This window comes from Hakea prostrata, chromosome 8, assembly GCF_041222555.1.
Source record: "Hakea prostrata isolate BN-2017 chromosome 8, UWA_Hpros_2, whole genome shotgun sequence".
In the NCBI taxonomy this organism is placed as follows: Eukaryota; Viridiplantae; Streptophyta; class Magnoliopsida; order Proteales; family Proteaceae; genus Hakea; species Hakea prostrata.
The window spans coordinates 12,776,882-12,802,452 of record NC_142607.1 but is presented as its reverse complement, the minus strand read 5'-3'; the positions used below and the strand labels follow the sequence as shown (position 1 = coordinate 12,802,452).

Sequence of the window (25,571 nt, the reverse complement as noted above, 5' to 3'; positions counted from 1 at the left end):
TAACTCATTAACCCCTTAAGAGAGTCAAAACATCATATCGCCCCCAAGCCCAGGGGCTCAGATGGGGGGGGGGGGGCTCCTGTAGTCAACATCTTGGGAAGTCCCATTCTATTACAAGGGTCCAGAACAAGATTGAGGAACTAACCTCCTACCCCGAGAAAAGCTGGATGGTTTGTTTATACATGCTTTGAGACTTAACATTTCATACCTACTAGGAGATCCATAGACCTTATACCTATTTGCTTAGGGTGGCATTCTAGTCGAACAGTGAGTAGGTTAGGATCTGTCAATGTTAGCCTCATCTGTCATATCAACAGGCCTAGACTCGCAATAGCTTAGAAGTGACGTGTCATCCCTAAAGGAGACTAATTCGGGGCAAGCTAGACAATCCAACAACTATCGAAGCACTAGGTTCTACTACAAATACCATTCACCTACGACCATATCTAGTAATACGCACATACAATTCATCTTCTTGCTAGTATTTTAAGTCTTCGACCTCAGGAGCATTGTTGATCCTGAATTTAACTTAAGCTTCGAAAGTGGTTGATTGGCCCTAGATCCGGCCAACACTCACTTTTCTTTGTGAACAAGTTATTGAGCCAACCAGTGGCTTCAGCCATGGTTCATGCGAAGGGGTCAGATTTGGGCGCAATAGGTCTTGAAGGGTTGACTCAGTTGGTAAAGACTAATGTCTCACAAGAGGTCAAGAGTATTTACCCAAAAAAAGAAAATAAAATAAGTCAATAATTCGAATTTCTTCAGTACCTAATATATAAAGCTCCCTTGAAGATTAGTTGAAGTACGTATAAACTAGTTTAGAGAGTAGTCCTAGTAATAAAGCTCCCCTTTTGCTATCTATATGTTCATCTATACAGCACGTTGTGTTAGTTAGGTTATTAAGATCAGGTCTTATATTGACTCACCAACAAGGGTTGAGGCCTTGTTAGTGCACGTTGAACCCACTTTTAACAATGTTTTAGGGCCTTTTTGGTTACATGAATCCAGAGATTTATGTGAATCTGTAGATTTATGGGTAAGGGGTGAAAACCAGAGATTTCAAAAAAGTTATACATTTGCACATTCACAAAAATCACATCGATCAAATAGTTTTGTAGGATGAATCCACAGATTTCATTCCACAACCAAACATCTAATTTTATAAGTTATAACTCCATAGATTTGAAATCTATAGATTTGAAATCCCTAGATATTTGAAATCTCCAGACTCATGTAACCAAACAGATCCTTAATGCATCTCTTTGTCATAAAAATTTAATCAAAAAAGCTTTTATATCTATCTATGAATAAGTTCTGGCTCTTTCTTATAAATAGATTGATAAATCAACGCCCTTTAATGATTTTCCCCTAACAATTAATTAGGTAAGAGTAGTGAGGTGACCACCAGAAGATTAGAACAAGAAAAAACATTTAAATTGTTTATTGCTATATTAAAAGTTAAATGAACAACTCGTGTAGTATTTTTCCAAATGATTCTAGTTCTTTAATGTATGCTTGGTACGATTGTAGTTTTTATTTGTTTGTTCTGCAGGTACACTTGGGCGATGACGGTTGGACTTGCTTGGTTTGCTTGGCTTAGATCACTTTGAGCCTACACCAATTTGTTAGATTTAGGCTTAGCTGTTTAAGGTTTTGGTTCATGGTTCATTTAATTTTTGTAATTTTTGGGTCGTTTCTTTGCTCTTCTTCTTCCCAAAGATTGTTAGGGTTCTTCAAGAAACCTTGTTGTCGTATGGTGTTTGGCCATGGTTCTTAGTGCACAAGGGATGATTTCGAAGCTTGTTGGTGTCATTGAGATCTTCTAGAGGAGGTCTATCTTCGGTTGTAAATGTTGTGTATAGTTGTAAGGTTTTCAGTACTCTCTTTCATGGTGAATTGGGCTCATTTCTTGAGCCCTGGAGACGTAGATCAATTAATCGAACTCCAAATCATTGCGATCTCTTGTGTTTTTGTCTTTAATCTCTTAAACAATCTCACTTGATTCATCACCGATTATAAATTTATAACAATATTACTTGCATTCGAAGATAGTTGGGGTTGGAGTTAAAGACTCCCATGTATTTAAAATCATCTTCTATAACATGCACTCTTTTTTCATTTTTGATAGTATATATACTTTCTATAATACGCAAGTGTAAAATTATAAACAAAAATTAAAAAAGAAAGTGAAATTATTTTAAGGCTTCTGATCTTGTGTCAGTAACTTATTAAGAGATCAATTAGACTTAGAAATTGAACAATTATAAAAGTAGAGGGAAAATATTCGTGTACCTACCATCTTAGGGTTGTTTTAATTGCAAGTCTTGTTTTTTTTTTCTTCCAAAAAATAGTCTCCTTTTCATAATATATATAAAATCACTAGTTCCAAGATTTTTTTTCTTTCTAAATTAACCAATTATATAAAAATAAAGAAATTTGTCATCAGTACTTCATGATTTATTATTTGATAATAAATATAATTTAATATGATAGAAAGCCTACCAAATATTTTATCTTTATTATTGTAATTGAGTTATTTTTCTTTTATTAGTACAATACGTAGAGTGGTGGGGCCAGATGACATCTCACCAATCACTAGAAAATCAATGGAAGGCGCTGATGTGGTAGTTAGATGTTCATTGGATTTTATGATTTGATAATCATATATAATTCCATGAAACTTCCACCAACATGTCACTGTCACTCACTATTTATTTCTATTTTCGATTTTCTTTTTCTTCTTTTGTATAAAATGGGCCAAGAAACTTAGAAAATATAACCAAAACGAATCAAACTAAAACACAACTCTTTAGAAAATCCTTTCTGAGTATATTTGTCATTTCTTGCGGAGGATCATTGAAAAAAACTAGACCCTCTCTTCCAATTAACTATTTCTTAGACAGCTAATCAACAATCATGTTATTTTGACCTAACATGACCAAATTTTGAATTTTCATTTTTTTTTCTTCTCACAAATTAGCTCATATGAAATTGGGTAGTTATCCGTACCTCCAGTCATATTATACATAGACCCCACCTTTTTTAATTAATCATCATAATTTATATTAGGCCCCAAAAAAAAAAAAAAATTCCAAAGACCCCAAAAATAAAATCAATATATTATCCCACAACCTTATCTTCTTCATGCGTCACACTCCATTTATTTTACAAATATGTGGACTTTTTTCATCAAAAGGAAAATAAAATAAAATATCCATATTTACCCAAAATCTCTCTAAAGGCCCACACAGTCACAAAGATCCACAGCGAGCAGCCCACAGCCCACAATCCAGAGCAAAATCTTTTCCATATTTTGTCTCTCCCTCCTCATCCTCGTCATTCTCAACTAGCCTTATCTCTCTTTCTCTCTCTCTCTCTCTGTGTGAATCGCTCGAAAAGAGGAAAGGAGTCTAGGTGTTAGTGAAACTTGTGAAATTGAAAATGGAGGAAGGCAAAGATCAGAAAGCCCAAGTCATAGTCTTCCCCTTTCCAGTCCAAGGCCATATAAACCCAATGCTACAATTCTCCAAACGCTTGTTCTCCAAAGGTCTTAAAGTAACTCTTGCCACCACTCACTTCCTTCTTAACCACTCTGCCTTCCAATCTCAAACACAGAACATTGTGACAGTAGAACCCATCTCAGATGGATTTGATCAAGGTGGCATTTCTGCAGCAGCAAGTATTGAAGCTTACAACGAGCGGTTCAAAGCTGTAGGCTCAGAGACCTTGTTTGAACTCATCAAGAAACAGAGGATCCCTGTTAAGTGCCTTGTTTATGATTCAACTTTGCCTTGGGCTCTTGATGTAGCCAAACAACTCGGTATAGCTGGAGCTCCATTCTTCACTCAGTCTTGTGCTGTGAGTGCTATCTATTACTATGTGAAACAAGGCCTTCTGGGTCTTCCTGTGCAAGGACCTACAGTGTCCATTGATGGACTCCCTCTGCTTCATTTAAATGATCTACCATCCTTTGTTTTTGACCCAGAATCTTACCCATCATTGCTCCCTGTTATGTTGATCCAATTCTCTAACCTTGAAGAGGCAGATTTCATCCTCTACAACACATTTGACAAGTTAGAAGACCAGGTGCAAACCTCTGGGAATTGTTCATCAATTCACTTTGGGACTTTAATTTTTTTTTCTATGAAAGAGTGCTTAGTTCCTTTCCTAGTTCTTCAAATTGATGATTGATGAAATTTTGTTTCAATCAGGTATTGAATTGGATGATGAAGCAATGGCCAATCAAGACGATAGGACCAACTGTGCCATCCATGTACTTAGACAAGCAGACTGAGGGAGACACAGATTATGGTCTTGATATATTCAAACCAAGTGAAGTCGATTCCATGACAAACTGGTTGAACAAGAGAGGAATATGTTCTGTCATCTATGTGGCCTTTGGGAGCATAGCTGAACTCAAAGAAGAGCAAATGGAGGAATTAGCACTTGGGTTGAAGGGAAGCAACTACTATTTCTTATGGGTAGTGAAGGAATCAGAGAACAAGAAGCTCCCAAATGGGTTTATAGAAGAGACAAAAGAGAAGGGGTTGGTGGTGACTTGGTGCCCTCAATTGGAAGTGTTGGCTCATGTTGCTGTTGGTTGCTTCGTCACACACTGTGGGTGGAATTCAACCATGGAAGCTTTAAGCTTGGGAGTGCCCATGGTAGCTGTGCCCCAATGGATCGACCAAAAGACTAACGCCAAGCTAGTTGCAGATGTGTGGGAAGTTGGGGTGAGGGTGGTAGTGGATGAGAAGGGCGTTGCTAGAAGGGAAGAGATAGAGAGATGCATTAGGGAAGTTATGGAGGATGACAGAGGAAGAGAGATTAGGGGGAATGCTATAAGATGGAAAGAACTCGCTAAGGAAGCAGTTGATGAAGATGGAAGCTCAGATAGGAACATCAAAGGGTTGGCTGAGAGAATTTTAAACTGGTCGGAAATTGATCAAAGTTAACCGTGCATGGCTTAATTTGGTATTGGCTTATCGTGCAAATATATGTACTCTTTTTTTTAGGTAAATATATATTTATTCATAAGATTCCAGTGGAGTGGCCGTTCAAAGCTCTAACAGCCACTGACTGGAAATAGGCCATTCAACCCGGTATAATGGTATGTAAGGTTGATTGCTTTCCTGGATAGGATATCCGCAATAACATTGGATTTCCTAGATATGTGCCTTGCTCCAAAATCCAGTGTGTAAATGTATATACTCACTAAGTAAGAAAAAATGTGTTGTCTTGAAAATCTTATTTCTCTAGCAACCAAAGAGAAACTCTCCTCTACTCCATTTGACTACTTCAATTGTTTCATCTACTCAAAAGTTAGGGGATTTATTTATAGTCTCTAAGTTAGACATGGAAGATTTATACTTTAAATTGAGGCATTATTTAGTTATAGCTCTAGAAGAAACAAGCACAACGTAATACTTTTAGGATCTATTTGATAATCCACCAAGTGTTTTTGCTTCAAGAAACGTCATAAACAGTTCTTAATGTTTTTGGATGCAAAACTTGCCTCTAAAATTAGAAATTTTAAGGTGTATCATAAAACTTGCTTCTAAAATTAGAAACTTTAAGGTGTCTGATAAAACTTGCTTCTAAAAGTAGAAATATTATCAATACACATTAGGACTGAAGAGTCAAAACCAAACAACAACAAACAAAATAATATGAAAACAAGGATTCTTTTGTAAAGACAAAGATTAGAGCTTCAATGGAGATAGAGAAGATGAAGAACGTTCTTGGTTGTTAGGGTTGAAGAATGAACAAACTAAAGAGTTCTGTTGTAACATGAGAGAATTTTAGTAGTTTTCTGTTTCAAGCAAAAGTAAATGAAAAACCACTAAGAAAATATATATTTGACAGCTGTGGGATTTGAACCCACGCCCTTTCGGACCAGAGCCTAAATCTGGCGCCTTAGACCACTCGGCCAAACTGTCAATGAATATAATGAGATTAGCTTTTAATTGACATCCTCTTCATCCTCTTGGCCCCCCCACATTATGTACGAGTCCCATATCCCTAAACCTACTCCCTCACTCTCCTCCTTTATCTCTAATGGTTTATGGACTCCCCCCGGCCCCTTCTCACATTTGTCTCACACAAGTTTGGTCCTCCCTTCCCCTTCCTCTTGGACATCCCAAGTGACCTCACCATTTGTCTTCCCTCCCCTACTAAAACCGTCACCACCTCCTTGGCTTGGAACCTTGTTCACTCCCCCCCTTGCCCCTTGGGCCACTTGGTTTGGTTCAAAGGGCATATCCCCTGCCACTCCCTAACTCTTTGAAGAGTCCCTAACCTTGGCCTCTCCACCCAAAGTTTCCTCATTAGCCACTACATCCTTGCCAATCCTATCTCCTTTGTTGGAATGGTTCAAAGGACCTTGACCACATTTTCTTCACTTGCCCCTGTATCGGTCCCTTTGGGGGAAATCCCTTGCTTATGTTTGGTCTCGCTTGAGATGCTTCTTTTGCTTGATATTGGTCTTGGATTTTGAGAATATTTTTAAGCTCCATTATCTTTGACTGAGTTGGTAAATTACTTTTCGCTGCTACTATCGACCAGTTGTGGTGGGAAAGTAACCTTAGGAGGTGGACTTCCAAATCTTGCTCCGTAGATATGATTTGGAAAGCCATCTGTTTTGATGTCTCTACTAGGCTTTAGTCTATCCCCCATCTGTTATTGATGACACCCCAAGGTTAATTGTTGATTTTTGGGGTCTAGGTTTCTGCCTCTAGCCTCCCTCTTAAAGGGTGGTCATCTCCCTCCCCTTTCTTCCCCCTCCATACATTCTTTTTTCCTTCCTTTTGCAGCTTTTAGTTAAGTTTATTATTCATCCCAAAAAAGAAACAAAAACTCTCCCCTACTCATTCAAATATTTCAATTGTTTCACCTACTCAATACTTGGAGATTTGCTTCTTGAAAGTTTTATTCTAAGCTAGACATGGAAGATCTACACTTCAAATTGAGGAAGTGTTCAGTTATATCTCTAGAAGAAATGAACACATTATAATACTTTTAAGACCCGTTTGATAACCCACCAAGTATTTATGCTTCGAGAAACAACATAAGTAATTCTTAGTGTTTTTGGAAGCAAAAACAATTTTATAAATATTTGATGAAACTTACTTTTGGAAGTAGCAATAATATCAACAGACACTAAGATTGAAGAGTCAAAAGCAAACAACAAACACATTAATATGAAGGTAGGGATCTAGTTTGCAAAGACAAGGGCTTGTGTTTCACTGGAGATAGAGAAGATGAAGATGAATTTTGATCACCAGAGATAGAGAAGATGCATAACCAAATGATTCTTAGCTATTAGGGTTGAAGAGTCAATGAACAGAGAGAGTTCAATCATAATATGAGAGGGTTTTAGAAGCGTTCTTATGTTTAGGATGCCAAATCCCATGAGTACCCCCTTTTAAAACTGATTCACTTAACTCATTTAGCTCCCATCTTTTGCTCAAAAAATTAGACACCAGAAGTTGTTGTGTTAAAAGTGCTTCTTGAAGCAGAAATTTAATAAATTTTAATTTATGTTGTAAAAATCATCAGTGTTGCGCCGACCCCTTGAGTGAACCACGGTTGACTTCAGTTCTTTGGCTTGAGTTTGTCCACAAGAGAGAAAGTGAGTGTAGGCCGACACTATGGTGGTTCAACCACCTCTAAATATTATGTCATTTCAGGAGCAACATCACCCCGAGAGGCGCATTTAGTTACTAAACCTGAAAGAGCTTAGTAGATAGAGTGGAAATAAATGAGCATTACCATTAACTACGATAAATAAGGCATATTTATAGCTAAACCTAAATCACTAGGACTGTTGGATCTTCTTGGTTATAAGTGCTCTCTATGACCTCGACACATCATTGGGCGTAGGCAAGGTTCTAAAAATCGCTAATATTTAGGGTTTGGTGGTTGTCGAAACCACTGAAACCTAGAAATGTCATCAATCTTTTTGGGGGAATTTTGATGATTCATTTCTTCCTCTCTTCCGGCAATGGTTGCGACTTGGGTAAATCCAATGGAAAGTACAGAGAAATCCATTGGTTCTTGAAACCATAGAAAGTGGAAGAAATACCATCGGTTTCTCTGTATTTTTTTATGTTTCTTTGATAATATATAGAGAAACCCATGTGCAATCCCTCAGAGATTTCTTTGGTATTGCTCTACTGTATTTTTTGTTGGACTTAAGTCACATCCAACAACAACAGTAGTAGAAAACAAATACCACTCAACCTTGTTCATTCATCACAGAATAGTCAATCAATAGCAACAAGAGAAGAGGATAGGCTTGTGACTGAGGAACCCATTGGAAAATACAGCGAAACAACAAATTTCGACAAAACCAATTTTTTGGTGACTTTTGGCCAACCTTGTTTTGGTGTGGTGTGCCATGTCGGTACCTATTGACACGGCAATATATTGCCGACATTGCATACCTTGGGTGTAGGTTACCATCGATACCTGACACCAAAAAAGGTTGAACAACTGATGTGACAACTCCAGGCCTGAATACCCAACAATTTGGCGGGAGTTTCAATCCAAGCTGATATGTTTGAGGTCAACTAATCATTTAACATGTACTGAACATTAATTGCAAAGATGTGAGAATCTCCTAATACAACAAAAGAAATCTTTCCGAGGGAGTGGACCTATCCACTGATATTTCTTGAGGACTGTGGATCAATCTTAGCAAGGCACTGTCCTTGACCTCACACTCCTCGTTTGGAATGGTCTACCATCTAGTTGAATTGACAATTGGGTCTATTGGCCGAGCTAGCAAAATTGCACAATAATCATAAACAAGACAACCTTTATCAATTGGTATTCAGGCAATTTTTTGTTTATCGAAGAAGAAACACTGTAAAATTTTCAATAAATTATCTAATAGATAATTAGGATTTGCTTAATAACCCATCAAGTGTTTCTGCTTCAAGAGACACCAAAAACAATTTTGAGTGTTTCTCGAAGTAAAAATACTTTAGAAGCATTTGATAGAACTTGCTTTTGGAGGTATTTTATTGCAATAAACGGAAATAAAGAAGATGAAAAATAAATACCCTGGTCGGAAAGACATGAGCTAGAATTTCAAGGAGATAGAAAAGAAGAAGATAACACCTATTGTATCAATTATTTTATTTTTCAAATTTTACTTTTCAGAAAAGATGAAGAGAAGTAAAAGAAACCATTATACCTAACACCTGTCGTATCAAAATTATTATTTTTTTCTTCTAATTTTAGATTTGCCAAAATAAAAACAACTGTAACAGAAAAATTGACAGCTGTGGGATTTGAACCCACGCCCTTTCGGACCAGAGCCTAAATCTGGCGCCTTAGACCACTCGGCCAAACTGTCCCCGAATGGCTAGTTAATGCTAACTATAATAACAGGGTGAAGATCCTCGAAACCCATGCCCTTTTACCTGATCCTTTTCTGGGGCAGTAAAGCTTATAAATTTGACAATCATGAAAATATTTGGTAATCAAACAAGTCATGAGACACACAAACTGTGCAATTTGAATAATGGTCATATGCAATGTATTCCGTATGGTGGTTATATGCGGTGCACTCTGGAGAGTGGCTACAATTTATTCAACCATAAAAAAACCCCTCGTGCAATGGACCAACGGGGAAATTCCATGTGGTATTGAATGGCTACTGTTGTATGTTTGTTTTCCCATACACATCTCGTGCTAACATTCTGAATGTTTTTCTTTTTCTAAGGTAAACCATTGTGAATGTTTTCATAACTAAATCTAGAACCTAGTATATGCGGAGTGTGAACTGATGGAGATGCACAGACAATGGAAGAAGAGAAAATATTATGAAAAATATATAAGTTACTTGTTTCATAATTAATCCCACACAGGAATACTATGATTTCAAAGATGTGAATCGACGGGATGTTACAAGCTTTAGGATACCACGCAAAACCGTGTGTTTTTTAGGGGGTTTATAAGATGAGAAAAATGTTGGATCCTGCTCAAGTGATTCAGTGTAACTTTCAAGAATTGAAACAATCTCAGAAAAGTGAGGACGTTTATCTGGATTACTTGACCAACATCGATTTATAAGATGGCTGAATGCTGCTGGGCATGTTGAAGGCAGTGGAGGCCTTGCATTCTGCACCAACCAAAACCAATAGGATACAAAAAATTAGCGATGAACTCTGCAGATAATGAACCATCAATGATGAACTTGGTAGATGGGAAAGACACATATAAAGAGTCTAGTTACTGTTCTGTGTGCTTCAAACTATGCAATCAACACATAAATGGTTTCATCTCCTTTTACGGCATTCATGTTATATCACATTTCATCTTTTGGAGCTTCGAGGGTTTAGGTTCTCAGATTTCCTTTCTGTCGTTTGTTTTTATTATCTATATTATTTCAAACTGGGGGAAGAGGATATCAAACCAGGCAACGGTAAGATCAAGATATATCAAGCAGGAACCAACCTAACTTGATATTAAGTTCAACTCTTCTAACAAATGCGCTTACATCATTGTCAATCCAACAAGCTACAAAACAGAAAGTGATCTAGAATTATAGTTTTACATTCAACAAAACATCGAATTATAAAATTTCCTGCATGAAAATTTTAGGTTTTGGTAACAAATGATTGAGGAGACATGTAAGGTTTCATTGTGGGGGTTCTATCGTACTAACAGATGGAATGCCACACACATTTGATGACTATGCACTGATAGGGTATGGTGAAGGTTCAACATGCACTAGGAGCTTCTGCGGAGAAGAAATATCCAATAGTCTGATTTGACATTTTCTATGTTGTTCGAATAAAGACACAGTCCCTTCAAACACCCTGCTCTCATTTTTTTTTGGTAATTACCCTGCTCTCATTTTGATTCAAGAATTTATGGTCTTGGTGATAAATATTTCATGAAAGAGGGTAATAAAACTAGAAAAAAAAAATTGGATGCAAGGAATTCACTCCCCATAACTATACTAGACTTTGTAAGAGAATCCACTTGCTCAGAGCAGTTAGAAATAATTTCTAGGCTAGAAGTCAGTGATTTGCACTCCAGTTTCCAATTTCTTGGTTTATAAGCTGCGTGTCGCTACTTCATCTGGGTTGTAGATTCTCCTGTGTCTGATGCTTACAAGATAGATAGCAGAGTAAAAACTAGAAGACAGTGACTGATTTCTTCAGAAAATTTCCACATTTGGTTTGGAAAAAGAGAAGAAAAGATGGGCATGTATCAGGCTGACTGAATCTCCAGTCCATTCTCCAGAGGGAATACAGCTAGTAAGAAAACCTTCTGGAAATCAAACTTTCTTCACAATCAAGATATGAGAAAAGTTGAGTTTTATCAGGCTACTTCACAGCACAGACTTATTGGACAGCTTAGGTGCTCTTCAATTTTTCTTCCCCCCCCCCCCCCCTTTTTCTGTTTGGTTTAATTTGGTTTGATGGGGAAGGGAAAAGGGATGGGGGTGCTTTAGTGCCACGCAGCGAGCCAGGAAGATGCAGCTGAAGTTGCCCAGAGAGCTAGTTGTGAAGCGCTGGGAATGGAAATGCCCGAAACACAATAGTCGAGCCAGAGAGGCCAGGCCGGGAGGCCTGAGTCAGAAGCTTTGGTAGGGTGACCAAATGCCCCATGGAGAAGACGTAACGCGAAGAGAGCGAGGGCTCAAGTAGTGGGAGCAGTCCTTATGTGGTGCAAGCAGTGGGAGGAGCACATACTTAGGGAAGTGGAGTCATTGTGAAGACTAGCGTAGAGGTCCCTAACTTTTATGGAAGCTGAGACCCCCCCTTACTCAATATAGGGGTCTTAGACTGGTTAGTCGCGATGGACACGTAGGTTTTGGAAGTTAGAACCCTGTTTCTGCCAGGTAATTTATTTCACAGGTGGCCCTTATCTATACTGGCATTCTACAGCTTTTACAAACAGACTGTTTGATTGTATAGAAGGCTTAATGAAGAAACAACCCAAGCTGCACACTTAATTTGTAGTAGTTCTAGAAAAACAAACATGTCAACTGGTAAGTTTTTAGCCTCTGGACATACAGTTATCATATGCTTATGAGTTTTCCATTAACAAAGTTGGTTGGCAAAAAATCCACAAGGCAGAAATAGCAATTATCTGCTGTTAAATTCAACAAATATTGGCATAGTAATAGGCAAGCTACTTTAGGATCGATGACCTCTTAGGGTGCCAATTATTGCACATACGTTCATGCAAAAATTCTTATTTAACACTATCTTGGAAATGAACAATACTCAAGGATTTAAGGTGAGTATACCTTTTCGGAGACTGCAAAAGCAGCCTGTTCTGATGTCATGCCCTCAAAAGGTGTCAACGATGTTAGAAGCTCCCAAAGGACTATCGCAAAACTGTATACATCAGCACTCCTCTTGTGATGTTTTCCCTTTATCATTTCAGGTGCCATCCAGCGGTATGTACCTTCAAACCCCTTTCCAGAGTCACACTCAGATTCTAAGCATGAGATCCCAAAATCAGCAACCTTCACACTCATATCTTCACCAAGTAGTAAATTTTCTGATTTAAGGTCCCTGTGGACTATCCCTTGTGAATGAAGATAACACATCCCGCGAGCAACATCAAGGGCAAGTCTCAAAACCATATCTAGTGGAAGGGAATTTGGCTCACGGTGATGGAGGTATCTTCTAAGTGAGCCTCCACATGAGTACTCAGTGATGATACAGAACACGGGAGGTTTTTTACATGCTGCAATAAACTGCATGAAGTGTAATAAATGCAGTTTAATATCACAAACACATAGACTAGACCACCCATCCCACCACCCAACCCCAGAAAAAAAGAAGATAATAATAACAATAATAACAAAGCACTGAAGATATAGCAGCAAGTTAAATTAAATGCTATGAAAATTAAATATGGTTGCAAACTTTAGCCGACACAGACAGACATGGTAATATACTAATATTGTAGTTCAAGATTTTGCAAAATAATTCAGTTTCGACATATCTTGAAACAATCTTGTGAGATACCAAAGGAATACAAGGTGTCAGGTTGAAATTTCAGTGTTTTGACAGATTTTGATATGTATTGTTTCGGCTGAATTTTGATGGAAACAACGGTTTTGATTTATGCTATATATACCACATCTCAAATGAACACACTCGAAGTGCATGGTTAGAAGATTTGCGCAAAATTTGAAGATGAAGGTATTACTTTTCCTAAAACCAGAATTTGCAACCCAAAAAAAAATTTTAAAAAATGGTATAATTGGTGGATGGCCTTCAATTTTGTGCATTGAAGACCATAGCCCGACCTATGACTTCACGGAGCTAGACTTGTTTTTGGTTTTGCAAATAGCTTGCTTCAAGGATATAGTGGTTTAGATCTTGCCCAAACCTGATATGGTACCAGGACTCTAGAGTGGGCAGAGGTTGACTCGCTTGAATTCATGACTCCCATATCTTTGACTCTAGTAGTTAACCATGTATGATGTATAACATTTGACAACCATGAAATAGTTGATAATTTTGTCTATTCATTCCTCATGCATATTTTAAGTTGTTTTAATTGAATTATCTGTGTTCTAGTACTAAATTTTGTGTGTAAAAGGCCGTATCAAAGAATGGACACAACCTATCCTACCAAACTGGGGCCCAAAGGCACAGTGTTAGTTAAGGATTTCTTATTTTTAAATAATATATAGAAAAGAAATAAATCTAAGGGTTTCAGTTTCACCATGTTAAATGGCAAAACATAGGGCTTTCTAGGAATTTTCCAGACCTAATTTGGGCTTGAAACCATTTACCAGAACTTACAAGCAAAACCTATAAGAATTGGACAAAATTTTGGTGTTTTAAGAAATATTTTGGCTTTGAGCCAAGTCAAAACCAAGCCCAGCGCCAGAATCCTGAATTGTCAGAAGAAAAGATTATGATTTGACATATGGTGAAAACTACTACTGTAACACCAAATAGTTGTTTGCCATAATCAAGCTAAGTAAATTCACCAATCTTGCAAACCAAGACATTTGAGCTTTGGCAACTAATGGAGAAAGATGTGATGACAAATCATATCAAAATATTTGAACAACTCAGGTGCAAATAGTGATTGGTTAGATGGTAAAAGCTTTTGTTAGCATGAAGGGTGTGGTTTCAAATTTGTGGGCAGCCACTTGTAGCAAACGATGCATTCAACAGGACCAACCCCTATCCACCTTCCTAGACCATGCTAAAGCAGGACTTTCACCTGGTTTATGTCCACTCCATACTTTTTGATGATCTCATAACTCATTAACAAGCATTTCTTCAACCAGCAGCATAAAATAATCAGAATATTGTCCAACGCTACAAAGGGCCAATCCAATGCTGAAGGCTTCCGCACAAGCAGAGTACCCGAACCTTGGAAGCAGGGGGGGGGGGGGGGTTTGGCAATTTTTCTGCGCAGCCTTACCCCCCAACAATTTTTCCTGAGAGGCTGTTTCAATACCTTGACCTCAGTCTACAATTGTGGTCCACTGATTCACTGACCATTGCGCCAACGCCCACCACTATTTTTTTGGGGGGCTACGTATGAGGCTGCAATCTGAGAGTTTTCACAAACTCTTGGCTCTTTGGAGTGAGGTCTACCACCTTATTAAGTCTATGTAAGAGTACTTGCTAAGGTGATTTTAGTTGAGGGGATTGATCTCCAGGTGGTACCTTATTATGAGTTATTACATTGAGCATGAACTTTGTTTCGTTCTAGTTGGTGGGGTTTATACTTTATGCAAAGTGAAAGACATCAATGCAAAGAAAGCTCAACTTTGAACGAATAATATGACTCCAACAACTTTGACAACCTATGAAGGCTAACAGCCACTTGCTATTTTACATGTTCTAGAACCAGACCAAACTTGCATCCAGGATTTACAGTAAATCAGGACAGGTTGTAGCAGCAAGGGGTGACACTGAGAAAGGACAAGATGAGTAGCAGATGATTTTAGGGTAGAATAAGGTACATTTTATACGGAGTAACAGAGAGGGCAATGAGAGAAACCAATTATGCAGCCTTTTAGAGGAAGTGATCTGCTGAACTTTCTGATTATTTCTTTTTGTCTTTGCATGGTGAAAATGAAAAACATCTATTGAAGATCTAATGTCCTACAATCTCTAAAAAGTAGGGAATGGAAAAAAGTCAGAGAGATCTTTACATTGTGCAACGAAGCTTGGCCCAGCAAACTTTAAATCTGTTCCGGACACATGTTTGCGTCAGTGAAGCTAAAAATGTCTTTACATCAAAAGTATCAAGAGAAGAACAGCAGGGTGTATTGTAGTCAGGTGATAGAACAATCAATTGAGTGTTGTGCATAATTTGCCACAAACCCATAACTTGAGAATTTCAAAAATGAGAACCTAGAATTCTACAAAGTACTAGATACTGAAAAGGGAAAAACAGAGCATCTTTCTGAAAATTTAATGAGTAAGAAAAAAATAATAATAAATTATTTTCTTGAATTTTCATGAATACAAGGAGAGCAATATCCCATTAATTTGCAAAAAGTGAATCTTCAAAATCCAAAAAAGTCTTTCAGGAAAAGAGATTAAGTTTTAAAAGGAGAAAAAACCTTTTCAATATGGGGGCGACAGTTGATGCGGACTGGTTATGTAGATAAATGAGACTCCACACAGCCCACAGGATGAAGTAATTAGGAAGTCCCAGAAACTGACAATTTTGTGTGTACGAGTTCAGATTCTTCTCATCCTATACAATATTAGAGAAAGGCCCAAAGCAATACGCAATGAAGTATTGGTCAAAGAAGCACAGTCGACATGGTTTCAAGTGTAAGCGTCAGACAACATTCTTCCCGTCTTACAATTCAGGGGAAGAGATTCAAGAACATTCAAAGCTAATGTTCAATGAGGAACAGAGCTTACAGTGATTATATTAGGGTGCTGAAGACGAAAGAGCAACGCAACCTCGGAAGTGAATTGTTTTTCCAATATAACAGCCAAACCCTCGTCTTCCTCAGGCTGGCTTACCAGCTTGATCGCCACGGCTCTTTGTTTGTATATGCCGCGATAGATACGACTGTGCCGCCCCGAAGCAAATTTATGCCCAATGTATAACTGAGACAAATCGGCGCTCCACGCTTCCTCACCCTCTCCTTTTATTTCTGCACCAGGTGAAACCAAGTATTTGGACCAGGAAATGGCTCGTTTGTATTCTCCAAAAGAGAGTCTCCTTTGAAGTCTAACACGATGTGGTGTCTGCTTGAACCACTGAAGCTTCTTCATGTTATCCGATTCACTACTTCCGGAATCATCAAATCTCCCCTCGTGATGCTCTGCCTGTTTCTTCGAGAGCTAAACCGATCACATCGCAGAATTCCAACGTTAGATGTCTGAAATGATGTACAGCATTATACCAGAGTGAAGAGTACAAGCATAATATCTAAACACATCTCGCCATTATCGAACTCCTCAAGTGCTGAGACACCATCAAAGTGCATCTAAGGACGAGTATCCTTCAATAACCCAACATGTCGACATTTTACCACCAAATCGAAAAACAATTTTGCTCTTCATCGGAAACCAAAACTCATAGAATGTTGAAGCCTAGAACAATGCTCAAAGCCTCCATTTTTCTGCAGAAACGAGAGAAATAGAAAACCTACTAAATTTAGGCACCAACATTGAAATCCCCAGCTGGAAATGAAAATTAGGAAAAAAATCCAGAAAATTCCAGGGAGAATAAACCATTACAGCTCAAATGTAAAATAACTCCAGAAAATTACATAATAGAAATCGAAGAAATCGATGTGAAGCTCAATTCATGGGACTGATAAATTTGTTACGGAGAAAAAGCTCAATTCTAGGGTTGCAGAGAAGAGGAAGTAGGAGAGTAAGTGACGGTTGTTGTGTCGGTATCTTGTTAGGCGCAGGAGAAGTGGGTCCTACTTTATCTTTCCCAACGTGGTAAGCTTCACGAATGAGGGACAGATCTTGTCATTTCTGATCGAGACTTCAATCACCTACATAGTTCCATTTCTCTTAAAAGCCCTTTCTGGCCTTATAATTTTCTGAAATGCCACTACCATCTTCTAAGTCCTAACCATTTAGATGGTTCAACCACTGGTCTGAAGTCTAACCGGTCGGACCTCGACCCAAACATCTAGTTCGATGAAGGCTGTCAGTTAAGCTGTGAAGCCTGCAGAAAATTATTAATAACTAATTGGGAACGGTTTCGTTTTTCTCCTCACATGCCAGATCCTTCGAAGGGCATTATCGTCAAGCGTGGAGAAAAGAATAACGGTTAACGGAAGGAAGGTTGTTTTGACGCTTTAAAGGGTAGTTTAGGCCGTTAGAATCCAGACAGAAAAGGGTTGAGATTTGGTCTTCCTTTGGCAGGGATGGGCAGTTTTGAGCAGTCAGGGGAGTGGAGCTGGGAGCAACATGCGGGCTATGGTCGGAGAGTGTCGGACGACCTTATGGTACATTCCGAAGAGAAAATGAGTTCGACTTCAGTGCTACGCAATGTACTGTAAATGGTCGAGATCGGGTGCTTTAGGTGCTGTGCAAGCAATTTCTTATTTATCAGCCCGACCTTACATCCTAAGTTTAAAATTACTATTTGTTAAGTCAGACTGTTCTGGAACTGGTCTGACCTAGGTATGGTCTAAATAATAGTTCACAAATGGAATCAACCAAGTGATCAACCAGCTATCCATTCCTAACTCTCCATTGATAAACCTAATTTTTTTGAACACTTTCCCTGAAAAACATGAAAGAGACCCACCCATCTCAATCATATACGGATGTGTATGAAGTGTCTGTCAGCCTCTGTATGGAGGGCGCAAGAACATGTGCCAGCCACGCACAATAATAGCATTGACATCTTACCTTTACACGTTATCAAATATCATCCAATTAAGACTTGGCTTCTAAAATATCTAATGTTGAATAGGACACATGCAAGGAATCACCTCTAACCATTCCAAGAAAGCCCTAAGGTTATGAATATAACTTATGTATGATTCAGATGGGATCTACTTGAAGCTATAGCTCTTTTCTGTTCTCATCTAAGTTCAGAGAGGTTTCTTCATTATTTGCTATTTGAATTAGACTTGGGCATTGGAGGCGGTATCTCGATCCATGACGATCAACTCACTCTTAAACCCCTGTTTTTTCTCTATCAACAGTCCAATCCTATTAGAACCAACTCCAATTAGTTTAACCATGAGATTTGATAGCAACACTATCCATGAATGGTATTTTCCAAACTTTGCGAAGAATTATGATTGGGAGATAAAGAAGTCATAGACGGTAAAAAAAGCTTAAGAAATGAGTCAAATGTAGAATCTTGTATTCAATGTTGTTTTTGTATTTTTGAAAAGTTTAACTTGCTCACATCAGCATTTAACTGTGATTTTCTAACGATAGAAAGTATTATTGATATATTTTCACTTTAATGATAAATTGAATGACTCAACGAGTGGCATTAGTCTTAAGGAGTAATTTAAGGGGGTGGCATTGAAAATTTCCCAATTGTTAAAGGTAAAAAGGTTGAATCGGCCGGACAATGGTTGTCATGTGGAGAGAATATAATGATGACAGTTTAATTACCCTTTTAGCATTTTAGAGGGGCCAATTACATAATTCTCCTTTGTGGAACCTATATTTACATTACACCCACTTGTCCAAAATTTACTTTGACAGTTTGAATAGTGTCTGGTTGTATGGCATGTGTGTGAGCACTTCCTTGAGTTTACTAGTTGTATGGCATCTGCCATTTGCAACAAAGCATGAGGCAATGGAGTCCGATTCACCTTCTCGTTGGGGGAGCAGTTTGTGGCTTTTTGTTCCCCCGATGCTTTTTCTACCACAACAATTTGGGGGGTACAAGGGATTCATTGTGGGCTCCACGTCTAAAATTTCTTCTACAATTTTGCATTCGTGGGTCTCACTTGTTTTTGAGGTCTAAAAGTGTCGAAACTGCTCTCCCAACATGGAGGTGATCCTAATTCGGAGGCAATGACAATGCACATGATGGCACCAATGGGTGGGTCCAAATATGGTAGCAAAGTCTCTCATATCCATTTATAGGTAGACATATTATGTTGGATCCGAGTTCTCAAAGCTGCAATTTCATGTTGGGTTTGGGCTTATATATTCGAAACCTAAAGCAACTCATACTTTCAGTGTTACAAATACCTTTGAGCCCAAGTCCTATTACCTGATAAACACAATGTCCAACAGACTTATGTTGGACCATCCATTTCTTTATGGATGAGGGACATGTATTTATAGGTCACATCAAAAGGTTGAGAGTAAATTCAAACAAAAATTTTCTTATTTTTCAAATCTAACATTAACCCTTTTGATGTGATTATGGACATGTGTCACTCATCCATAAAGAAACAGATGGTCCATTTCCTTGTTAGAAATGGACAGGATGAAAGTCCAACTTAGCTAGGGTGGACTGGTGGCACATAAGCCCACAGGACTAGCGTAAATTACTTCCTATCTGTAACTTCTCCAATACAAGGTCTACCTAAAGAGAAGAATAAGTTACATTTACATCCCTTGGGCATGGAAATATTGTGTTTATACTCCTTGAAATTTATTCTATTACGTTTGAACTCGTTGTGTTTTAGATTATGTATCAACCATATCTATACTGTTAGAATAATGGGATTAAATATAACTTAATATTCACTACCCTCTTCTACTTTCAAAACCATTTCAATTTTTAGCAACAGTTGATTTTGTATCATTTTTTATTTTTTATTTTTTTTAATCTCATTTTTAAGAAGATTCAGCAACAGTAAACACATATTTTTTCATTTAAAAGCAACAGTGTTAGGTACAGATGATGTTTGTAATAGAATAAATTTTTAGGAGTCTAAATATAATAATTTGTAAACTTAGAATGTGTATATATAATTTAAACATTTGTCCCTTCCAATCTTAAACTGCCTTTTTGTATTTAGATGCTTGCATCCTTATTGAACCAACATATTCTCCCTTACAACTTTTTGTAAATTCTTTAATTTCTCTGTGAATCACTTTAATGTTCCATTGATAGCCATTATTATCCATGACGATTTTTAGTAAACTGTCACTACTTAGTGTTCATTGGATGCAATTTTCTGAAAACCACCACTAATCAAAAGTCAGAAGTGTCACTGATGATGTTAGTTTTTTTGTAGTGTCTGTCTTGCTCTGAATTTATATTTCTCATCTGAAATTTTTTTCTTCTTCTAAATATTATAGGTGTATTCTCACACTAGCAATACGAGAAATCCTGATCTTCAGTGTCCACACTATAAAAAAATGGGTATTAGTGACAGTTTTATCCACCACTAATTATGCCGAAAACTGGCACAAAATGTTAACCATCACTGAATATAAACCAATTGAAAATTAAAAAGGTCACGGATTCTCCTTTTTCTTGTAATGCCAATATCAACTAGTTTGGTCAATCTTACTACCCTTGATTCACTTTGCTAGACTATGAGAATATCATTTTGAAAAGGTTTGCTAGTTTCCAAAAAAAAAAAAAAATTCTTACCTCATAAAGTGTGGTATCATGTATGGATATGATTGCACCTCAAAAGGAAATACCTTTTGACCAATTTGACCATCTAAGAAGAATCTAAACTTTCCAAAGTCTCTAATTACTGGTTATCCTTATAGTCATTATAATTATATTATTCAAGACATGTGTGTTCTCAGGGTATTCTTATCAATGATTTATCTTGAAAGATGAAAAAGAAAGAAAGCAGAAAACATAGGATTCAATTCTTTGATTCATACAGTCTGGAATAGGTTGTTGCTGTCACCTTTTTTTTCTTTTTGACCTAAGATGTAATCATCTTCTTCATTCTTTAATCTCCAATACCCACAGAGCCAAGTTGCAGGGATGGGTTGAGGAAAAAAGACAAGGAGGAATTAAGGATGAAAAAGAGAATAGAGTTGACCGATGAAGGAAGATGATGATGGCTGGTGATGTTGATTTCTATTGTTCAACTATGTAGTTTGACATTTTTGAAAGTGTGGTTTGATCTAAAGGCTTTTCTGTGGAGATTACTAAAGCAGGTGGTGGGAGACAGATGACCAAACAATTGGTGGTGGAGATGTGGAACAGAATCCTCATCAATCCCCACATGCACGCACACATGAACAGATACAACACAGAGTGATGAGGTTCTCTTCTCTTTAGACTAACTCTTTTTTTCTTTCTTTCTTTCTTTGTGGAGAAAGAGGAGAGAAGAAGGGTCCATGGAGAATTTAGAATATCCAAAGCTCCAAATCATCATCTGGAATCTCCTCTCAATGCCCAATCACTAACAAGTCAAATGTCAAAAAGCAAAGTTTTCCTTCCTTTTCTTTATTTGCTTGCTTTCTTCTCCCCCAGTCAAAACTCCGGAAGTCCTCTCTCAACCCCAATGGCAAAGCCCACCACACAATCACACATCCCCATTCTCACCTGCACATATATCATTGCTTCCACTTGATAGAGCTCGATCGAACTCCTCTTGAATGTATGGTGAAAAGATGTGAGAACAACGTTATTCTCTACTCTCGAGAGTAGAAGATTCCAACTCAAATATCTTAGTTGAATATGTGCAATGACAGCTGGATGAGAGTCATGCCGTGCACAAGCACACATCATGGTTAATGTGTGCAGCATTGCTCACAACCAAGCTGACGTGTGCCGCAGCATCGGAGATGAGCTTAGTCCATGGTTTAATTACTTAGTGGTATCCTTACACAATAATCCTTCACCATGAAAAGAGTCATACAGATAATGTATCGCAATAATTACAAAGACGGATCAAAATAGATCATTAACACTCTCTACTTCTTATAGCTGTGGTTGCACCACCTCGGCAATTATGACAGTCCAATGGTACAATAATCAATCTCGATTTATCAATGGATCACATCCTAAGGTGTTAGAACAACAACCATCACTATGAGAAGTATAAGATAAAGGAAGTAGAGAGGATATGGATTTGGTTCAAGCAACAACTATTTTTTAAGATTGATGTATGGATTAAGAAAAGATCATAAAACGAGAACGGGACATATCTGTTTTGATGCTTACAACCTTATCTGCATACTTCATTTTACTTTTTGCCGAAAGTATGGAAGATGGTTTTTATTTTTATTCTTATTTTTATTTACCTGACTATCTGAGAAAGAAATGGGATATTAATTTCTTTTTTTTAAAACCCAGAACCAAGTGGGCATGGATGGGACTTGGAAGAAGAGAATGAATGATTTTCCTTCATTTTATCTCCCTTTTTACCCCTGAGTCGAATCTTATCGTTCTCACTTTTCACTTTCCTTAAGGTTTATCTTCACATATGATATGATTCATGGTATGACAAGAGACAGGAAAATCTACCCATATGGAATTATCTGATTTTGTTGTTTATGATGCATATATCTCAAATTCTTCGTCAGTAAAACCTCCCTCACTTGGGGTGTCAAGTGAAGCAGCAAGAGAAAATGGAGTAGGCAGAAGCTGATCGCAATATTCGGGTTCTTGTGTGGACCCAGAAAGCCAGAAGAATATGGATTGCTGCCAATGTCATCCATTGTTAAGGTTACGTTGATCTTATAATCATCTTAAGTGTGTAGTGCATGCAGATTCTCCAATGGAAAACACCAATGAGCCTAATAATACCTTCTCAAAAAGAGAATCATTCTGACCCTCAAAAATTTTCTTCATCTACAACTATAAATACCTTCCCACTCCAACCTTCTTCCATAGCTCCTCTCTTCCTCGTCTCTTGTCTCTCATCTCCCTTATACATAGATAATCAAATAATGATGGACAGCAGAACCGACTCTTCTGAGACTCTAAGGTATATAAACTCTCTCTCTCTCTCTCTCTCTCTCTCTCTCTCTCTCTCTATGTGTGTGTGTGTGTGTGTCTGTGTGGCAGTACTGTTGACAACTAAATTGTTTTCCTCAGAACCCATGATGTAAATTTAGTCATGGCTTCCAGGCCATGAACTTGCATACAAAAGCAAGTTAGCAGTTTGTGGGTTTTATCCCAAACATGGGATATTGATTCTGTTAATGTAATTTTACAGAAAACTTACAAGAGTATATATCATCAACAGGAACAAGTGTGCAGCATGCTATAGGCAATTCAACAAAAAGGAACACCTAGTGGAACACATGAAGATCTCATTTCACTCTTTTCATGAACCCATGTGTGGTGTCTGTGGAAAGCACTGCAGGTCTTTTGAATCACTTAGGGAACATCTAATAGGCAAGCATCAAACATCAAACCTTAATACCCATTAACTACTTCTGCCATTAACATCAACTGATTTTATTCTACAGGTCCTTTGCCAAAGGTGGAATGTGCAAAGATTTTCAGTCTTAGAGGTTGCAACTTATGCTTAACTGTTCTTGACAGCTCTAATGCTCTTAGGTTCCACCGAGGAAGATGCCAGTTCTCCCGTGCAACCCCCGCAGTAAGTCAATCAATAAGGTTTTAATTCATTGCATATCCATTGATGAATTGGTTCAAATAAATAATGTGTTTGTGATCTTTGTTTCTTTTGTAGGGATTGATCTCCAGAATGTCTAATTTAGGAATACAAGATGAACTGGTCAGAATTGATAATGGAAGAACAAGAGGGCCACAGGTAGTTGCACTTGTTTGCAAAATGGTTGGTGGGGGCAGTGATGGATCATTAGATCTTTGTGCCAGGGTTTGCCTTATTGATGAAGATGAAAACATTATCTTCCATTCTTTTATCAAGCCCCAAGTTCCAGTCACAAACTATCGGTAACTCGGGTCATTCTTTGTTCATGTTTAAATCATTGAAACTTGCCACAAAAGCCTAGTTAGTAACTAAGAAAACGAAATACAATTTCAGATACGAAACAACTGGAATTCGACCAGAATACTTGAGAGATGCAATGCCATTAAAGCAAGTGCAGAGGAAGGTTCAGGATTTCTTGTGCAATGGTGAAGCAATATGGAAAATTCGTTCGAGAGGAGGAAGAGCAAGGATTCTTGTAGGTCATGGTTTGGATCATGACCTGGATTGTTTAGGGATGGAGTATCCAGCTCTTATGATCAGGTATATATATGTCCCCTTAAAAGTGAAATCAGTTAAGAATCTACTCCATCTTATTAACTGATTTCTTGATGATCATATGACCCTCTAGGGACACAGCCATGTACCCTCCATTGATGAAAACAAGCAAGCTCAGCAACTCACTCAAGTATCTGACAGAAGCTTATCTTGGGTAAGAACTCAAATTCCAAATAATGTGCAAAATTTCCTTTTGATTTTTCATATCATCAATGGAATATTAACTAAAGCTCTCATTTTCCTTTGGCAGGTATGAGATCCAAACTGGAGTACAAGACCCCTATGAAGATTGTGTAGCTACAATGAGGCTTTATATGAGAATGAGGTCACAAAACCATACTGCAGAAGACTATGATGCATCAAGTCGGAACAGTTTTTCACTTTTAAGACAAAGTGAACTTGAGAGAATGACACCAGATGCATTGTTGGCTATCTCAAAGTCTGACTACTATTGCTGGTGCTTGGACTCTTAGGAGAGTGGTGGAATCATGAACTCATCTGGCTCACCAGCAGAACCTATTTCCTCCATTTCAATAAATCTGATGCTTAATAATAAAATAGAAAAATAAATGATCAAATCTAATCATCTTGATTAGATTCTAAATTTGTGCTATGACTAGCCTTATTATGTTGCAATAATGTTCTTAATTTTCCCAGCTTGTAAGGGCTGGGTTTGATCAGTATTCAGTTCCAACTTATAATTGTAACATTGATTCACATCCATGAGTGAAATTTGCAGTCCAGAACCATTTGCTCATGGTTATTTCCAGTTATTTCTTGATCTATCTTTCTTCTCTCTCATCAAACGATTAGCTCCAACTTGTTTCTATCACATATGGCAGGAAACTGACTCCTAGAAGTTGCGGCAAAATCCACCAGACAATTGGTGCCAAAGAAACAATTCTGTTGAGTGAGAAGTCCAACAGCTTTCTCCAATTCAAGCTGCAAGGACTAATGAATATTAGGTTCTTCTTTTTCATTTAAAATTACAATAATCCAATGTGAGAAGGAATAGTTTTTGAATCATTAATAAAGTTTTACTACAACGATGGTCAAGGGAGCTCAACTGACCTTTGACCTAAGGATATTGATTCGCCCCAAAAATGAAAAGGATATTGATAAGGATATGAAACCCTTTTCCTTCCTTGTACAGTAGGGCAGGCACAAATCCTCTATTCTCATAGAACGTAGCCACATCGATAAAATAATATGCTTCACAAAAGAAAATTTGATCGATTTTACTTGCAATTATTCCCCGTCTCCCCTTCCTCCTTTGCTTGTCTCCAAGTTCATACCTTAGAGCCTGTTCTGGTGGTTAAGGGCCAGCAATAGTGACTCTTCTAACACTAAAACCTCCCCTCTTTTCCTCTTTGGGGTAACAGAGAAACAACCGAGCAACACCTTTTTTTGGGGGCCAAGAATGATAGAACTACCCAAGAGTATCACAGAGAAAAAGACAAGAGTAAACACCAATTATGTCTCTCTTTTTTCTGAA

At 37.8% G+C, this 25,571-nt stretch overlaps 3 protein-coding genes and 2 non-coding genes across 6 annotated transcripts; 2 read left to right on the top strand and 3 right to left on the bottom strand.

Moving 5' to 3' along the window:
- Nucleotides 1–3,280: 3,280 nt before the first annotated feature.
- Nucleotides 3,281–5,311, top strand: LOC149007004 (mogroside I-E synthase-like). The gene is made up of 2 exons (XM_089164671.1): nucleotides 3,281–4,086; nucleotides 4,212–5,311. Exons 1-2 carry the CDS (start codon nucleotides 3,442–3,444, stop codon nucleotides 4,953–4,955), a joined length of 1,389 nt encoding a protein of 462 aa, XP_089020797.1. The 5' UTR covers nucleotides 3,281–3,441; the 3' UTR covers nucleotides 4,956–5,311.
- Nucleotides 5,312–5,859: 548 nt separating this feature from the next.
- On the bottom strand, nucleotides 5,860–5,939 carry TRNAL-UAG (transfer RNA leucine (anticodon UAG)). Its single transcript has one exon. It is a non-coding gene; the product is annotated as a tRNA-Leu (tRNA).
- Nucleotides 5,940–9,281: 3,342 nt separating this feature from the next.
- On the bottom strand, nucleotides 9,282–9,361 carry TRNAL-UAG (transfer RNA leucine (anticodon UAG)). Its single transcript has one exon. It is a non-coding gene; the product is annotated as a tRNA-Leu (tRNA).
- Nucleotides 9,362–9,494: 133 nt separating this feature from the next.
- LOC149007001 (serine/threonine/tyrosine-protein kinase HT1-like) lies at nucleotides 9,495–16,871 on the bottom strand. Of its 2 annotated transcripts, none has more exons than XM_089166654.1 (4): nucleotides 16,713–16,871; nucleotides 15,885–16,594; nucleotides 12,272–12,727; nucleotides 9,495–10,129 (listed from the first exon to the last, which is right to left on the bottom strand). In XM_089166654.1, exons 2-4 carry the CDS (start codon nucleotides 16,242–16,244, stop codon nucleotides 9,881–9,883), a joined length of 1,065 nt encoding a protein of 354 aa, XP_089022780.1. In that variant the 5' UTR covers nucleotides 16,245–16,594; nucleotides 16,713–16,871; the 3' UTR covers nucleotides 9,495–9,880. The 2 variants fall into 2 exon arrangements, with proteins under 2 accessions (XP_089022780.1, XP_089022779.1); XM_089166653.1 differs by having other exon boundaries at nucleotides 16,745–16,871.
- Nucleotides 16,872–22,790: 5,919 nt separating this feature from the next.
- On the top strand, nucleotides 22,791–24,549 carry LOC149007000 (RNA exonuclease 4-like). Its single transcript, XM_089167431.1, has 7 exons — nucleotides 22,791–22,825; nucleotides 23,087–23,238; nucleotides 23,313–23,443; nucleotides 23,540–23,763; nucleotides 23,855–24,061; nucleotides 24,150–24,230; nucleotides 24,327–24,549. The coding sequence occupies exons 1-7, from the start codon at nucleotides 22,791–22,793 to the stop codon at nucleotides 24,547–24,549; spliced, it is 1,053 nt and encodes a 350-aa protein (XP_089023557.1).
- The last annotated feature ends 1,022 nt before the right edge of the window (nucleotides 24,550–25,571 follow it).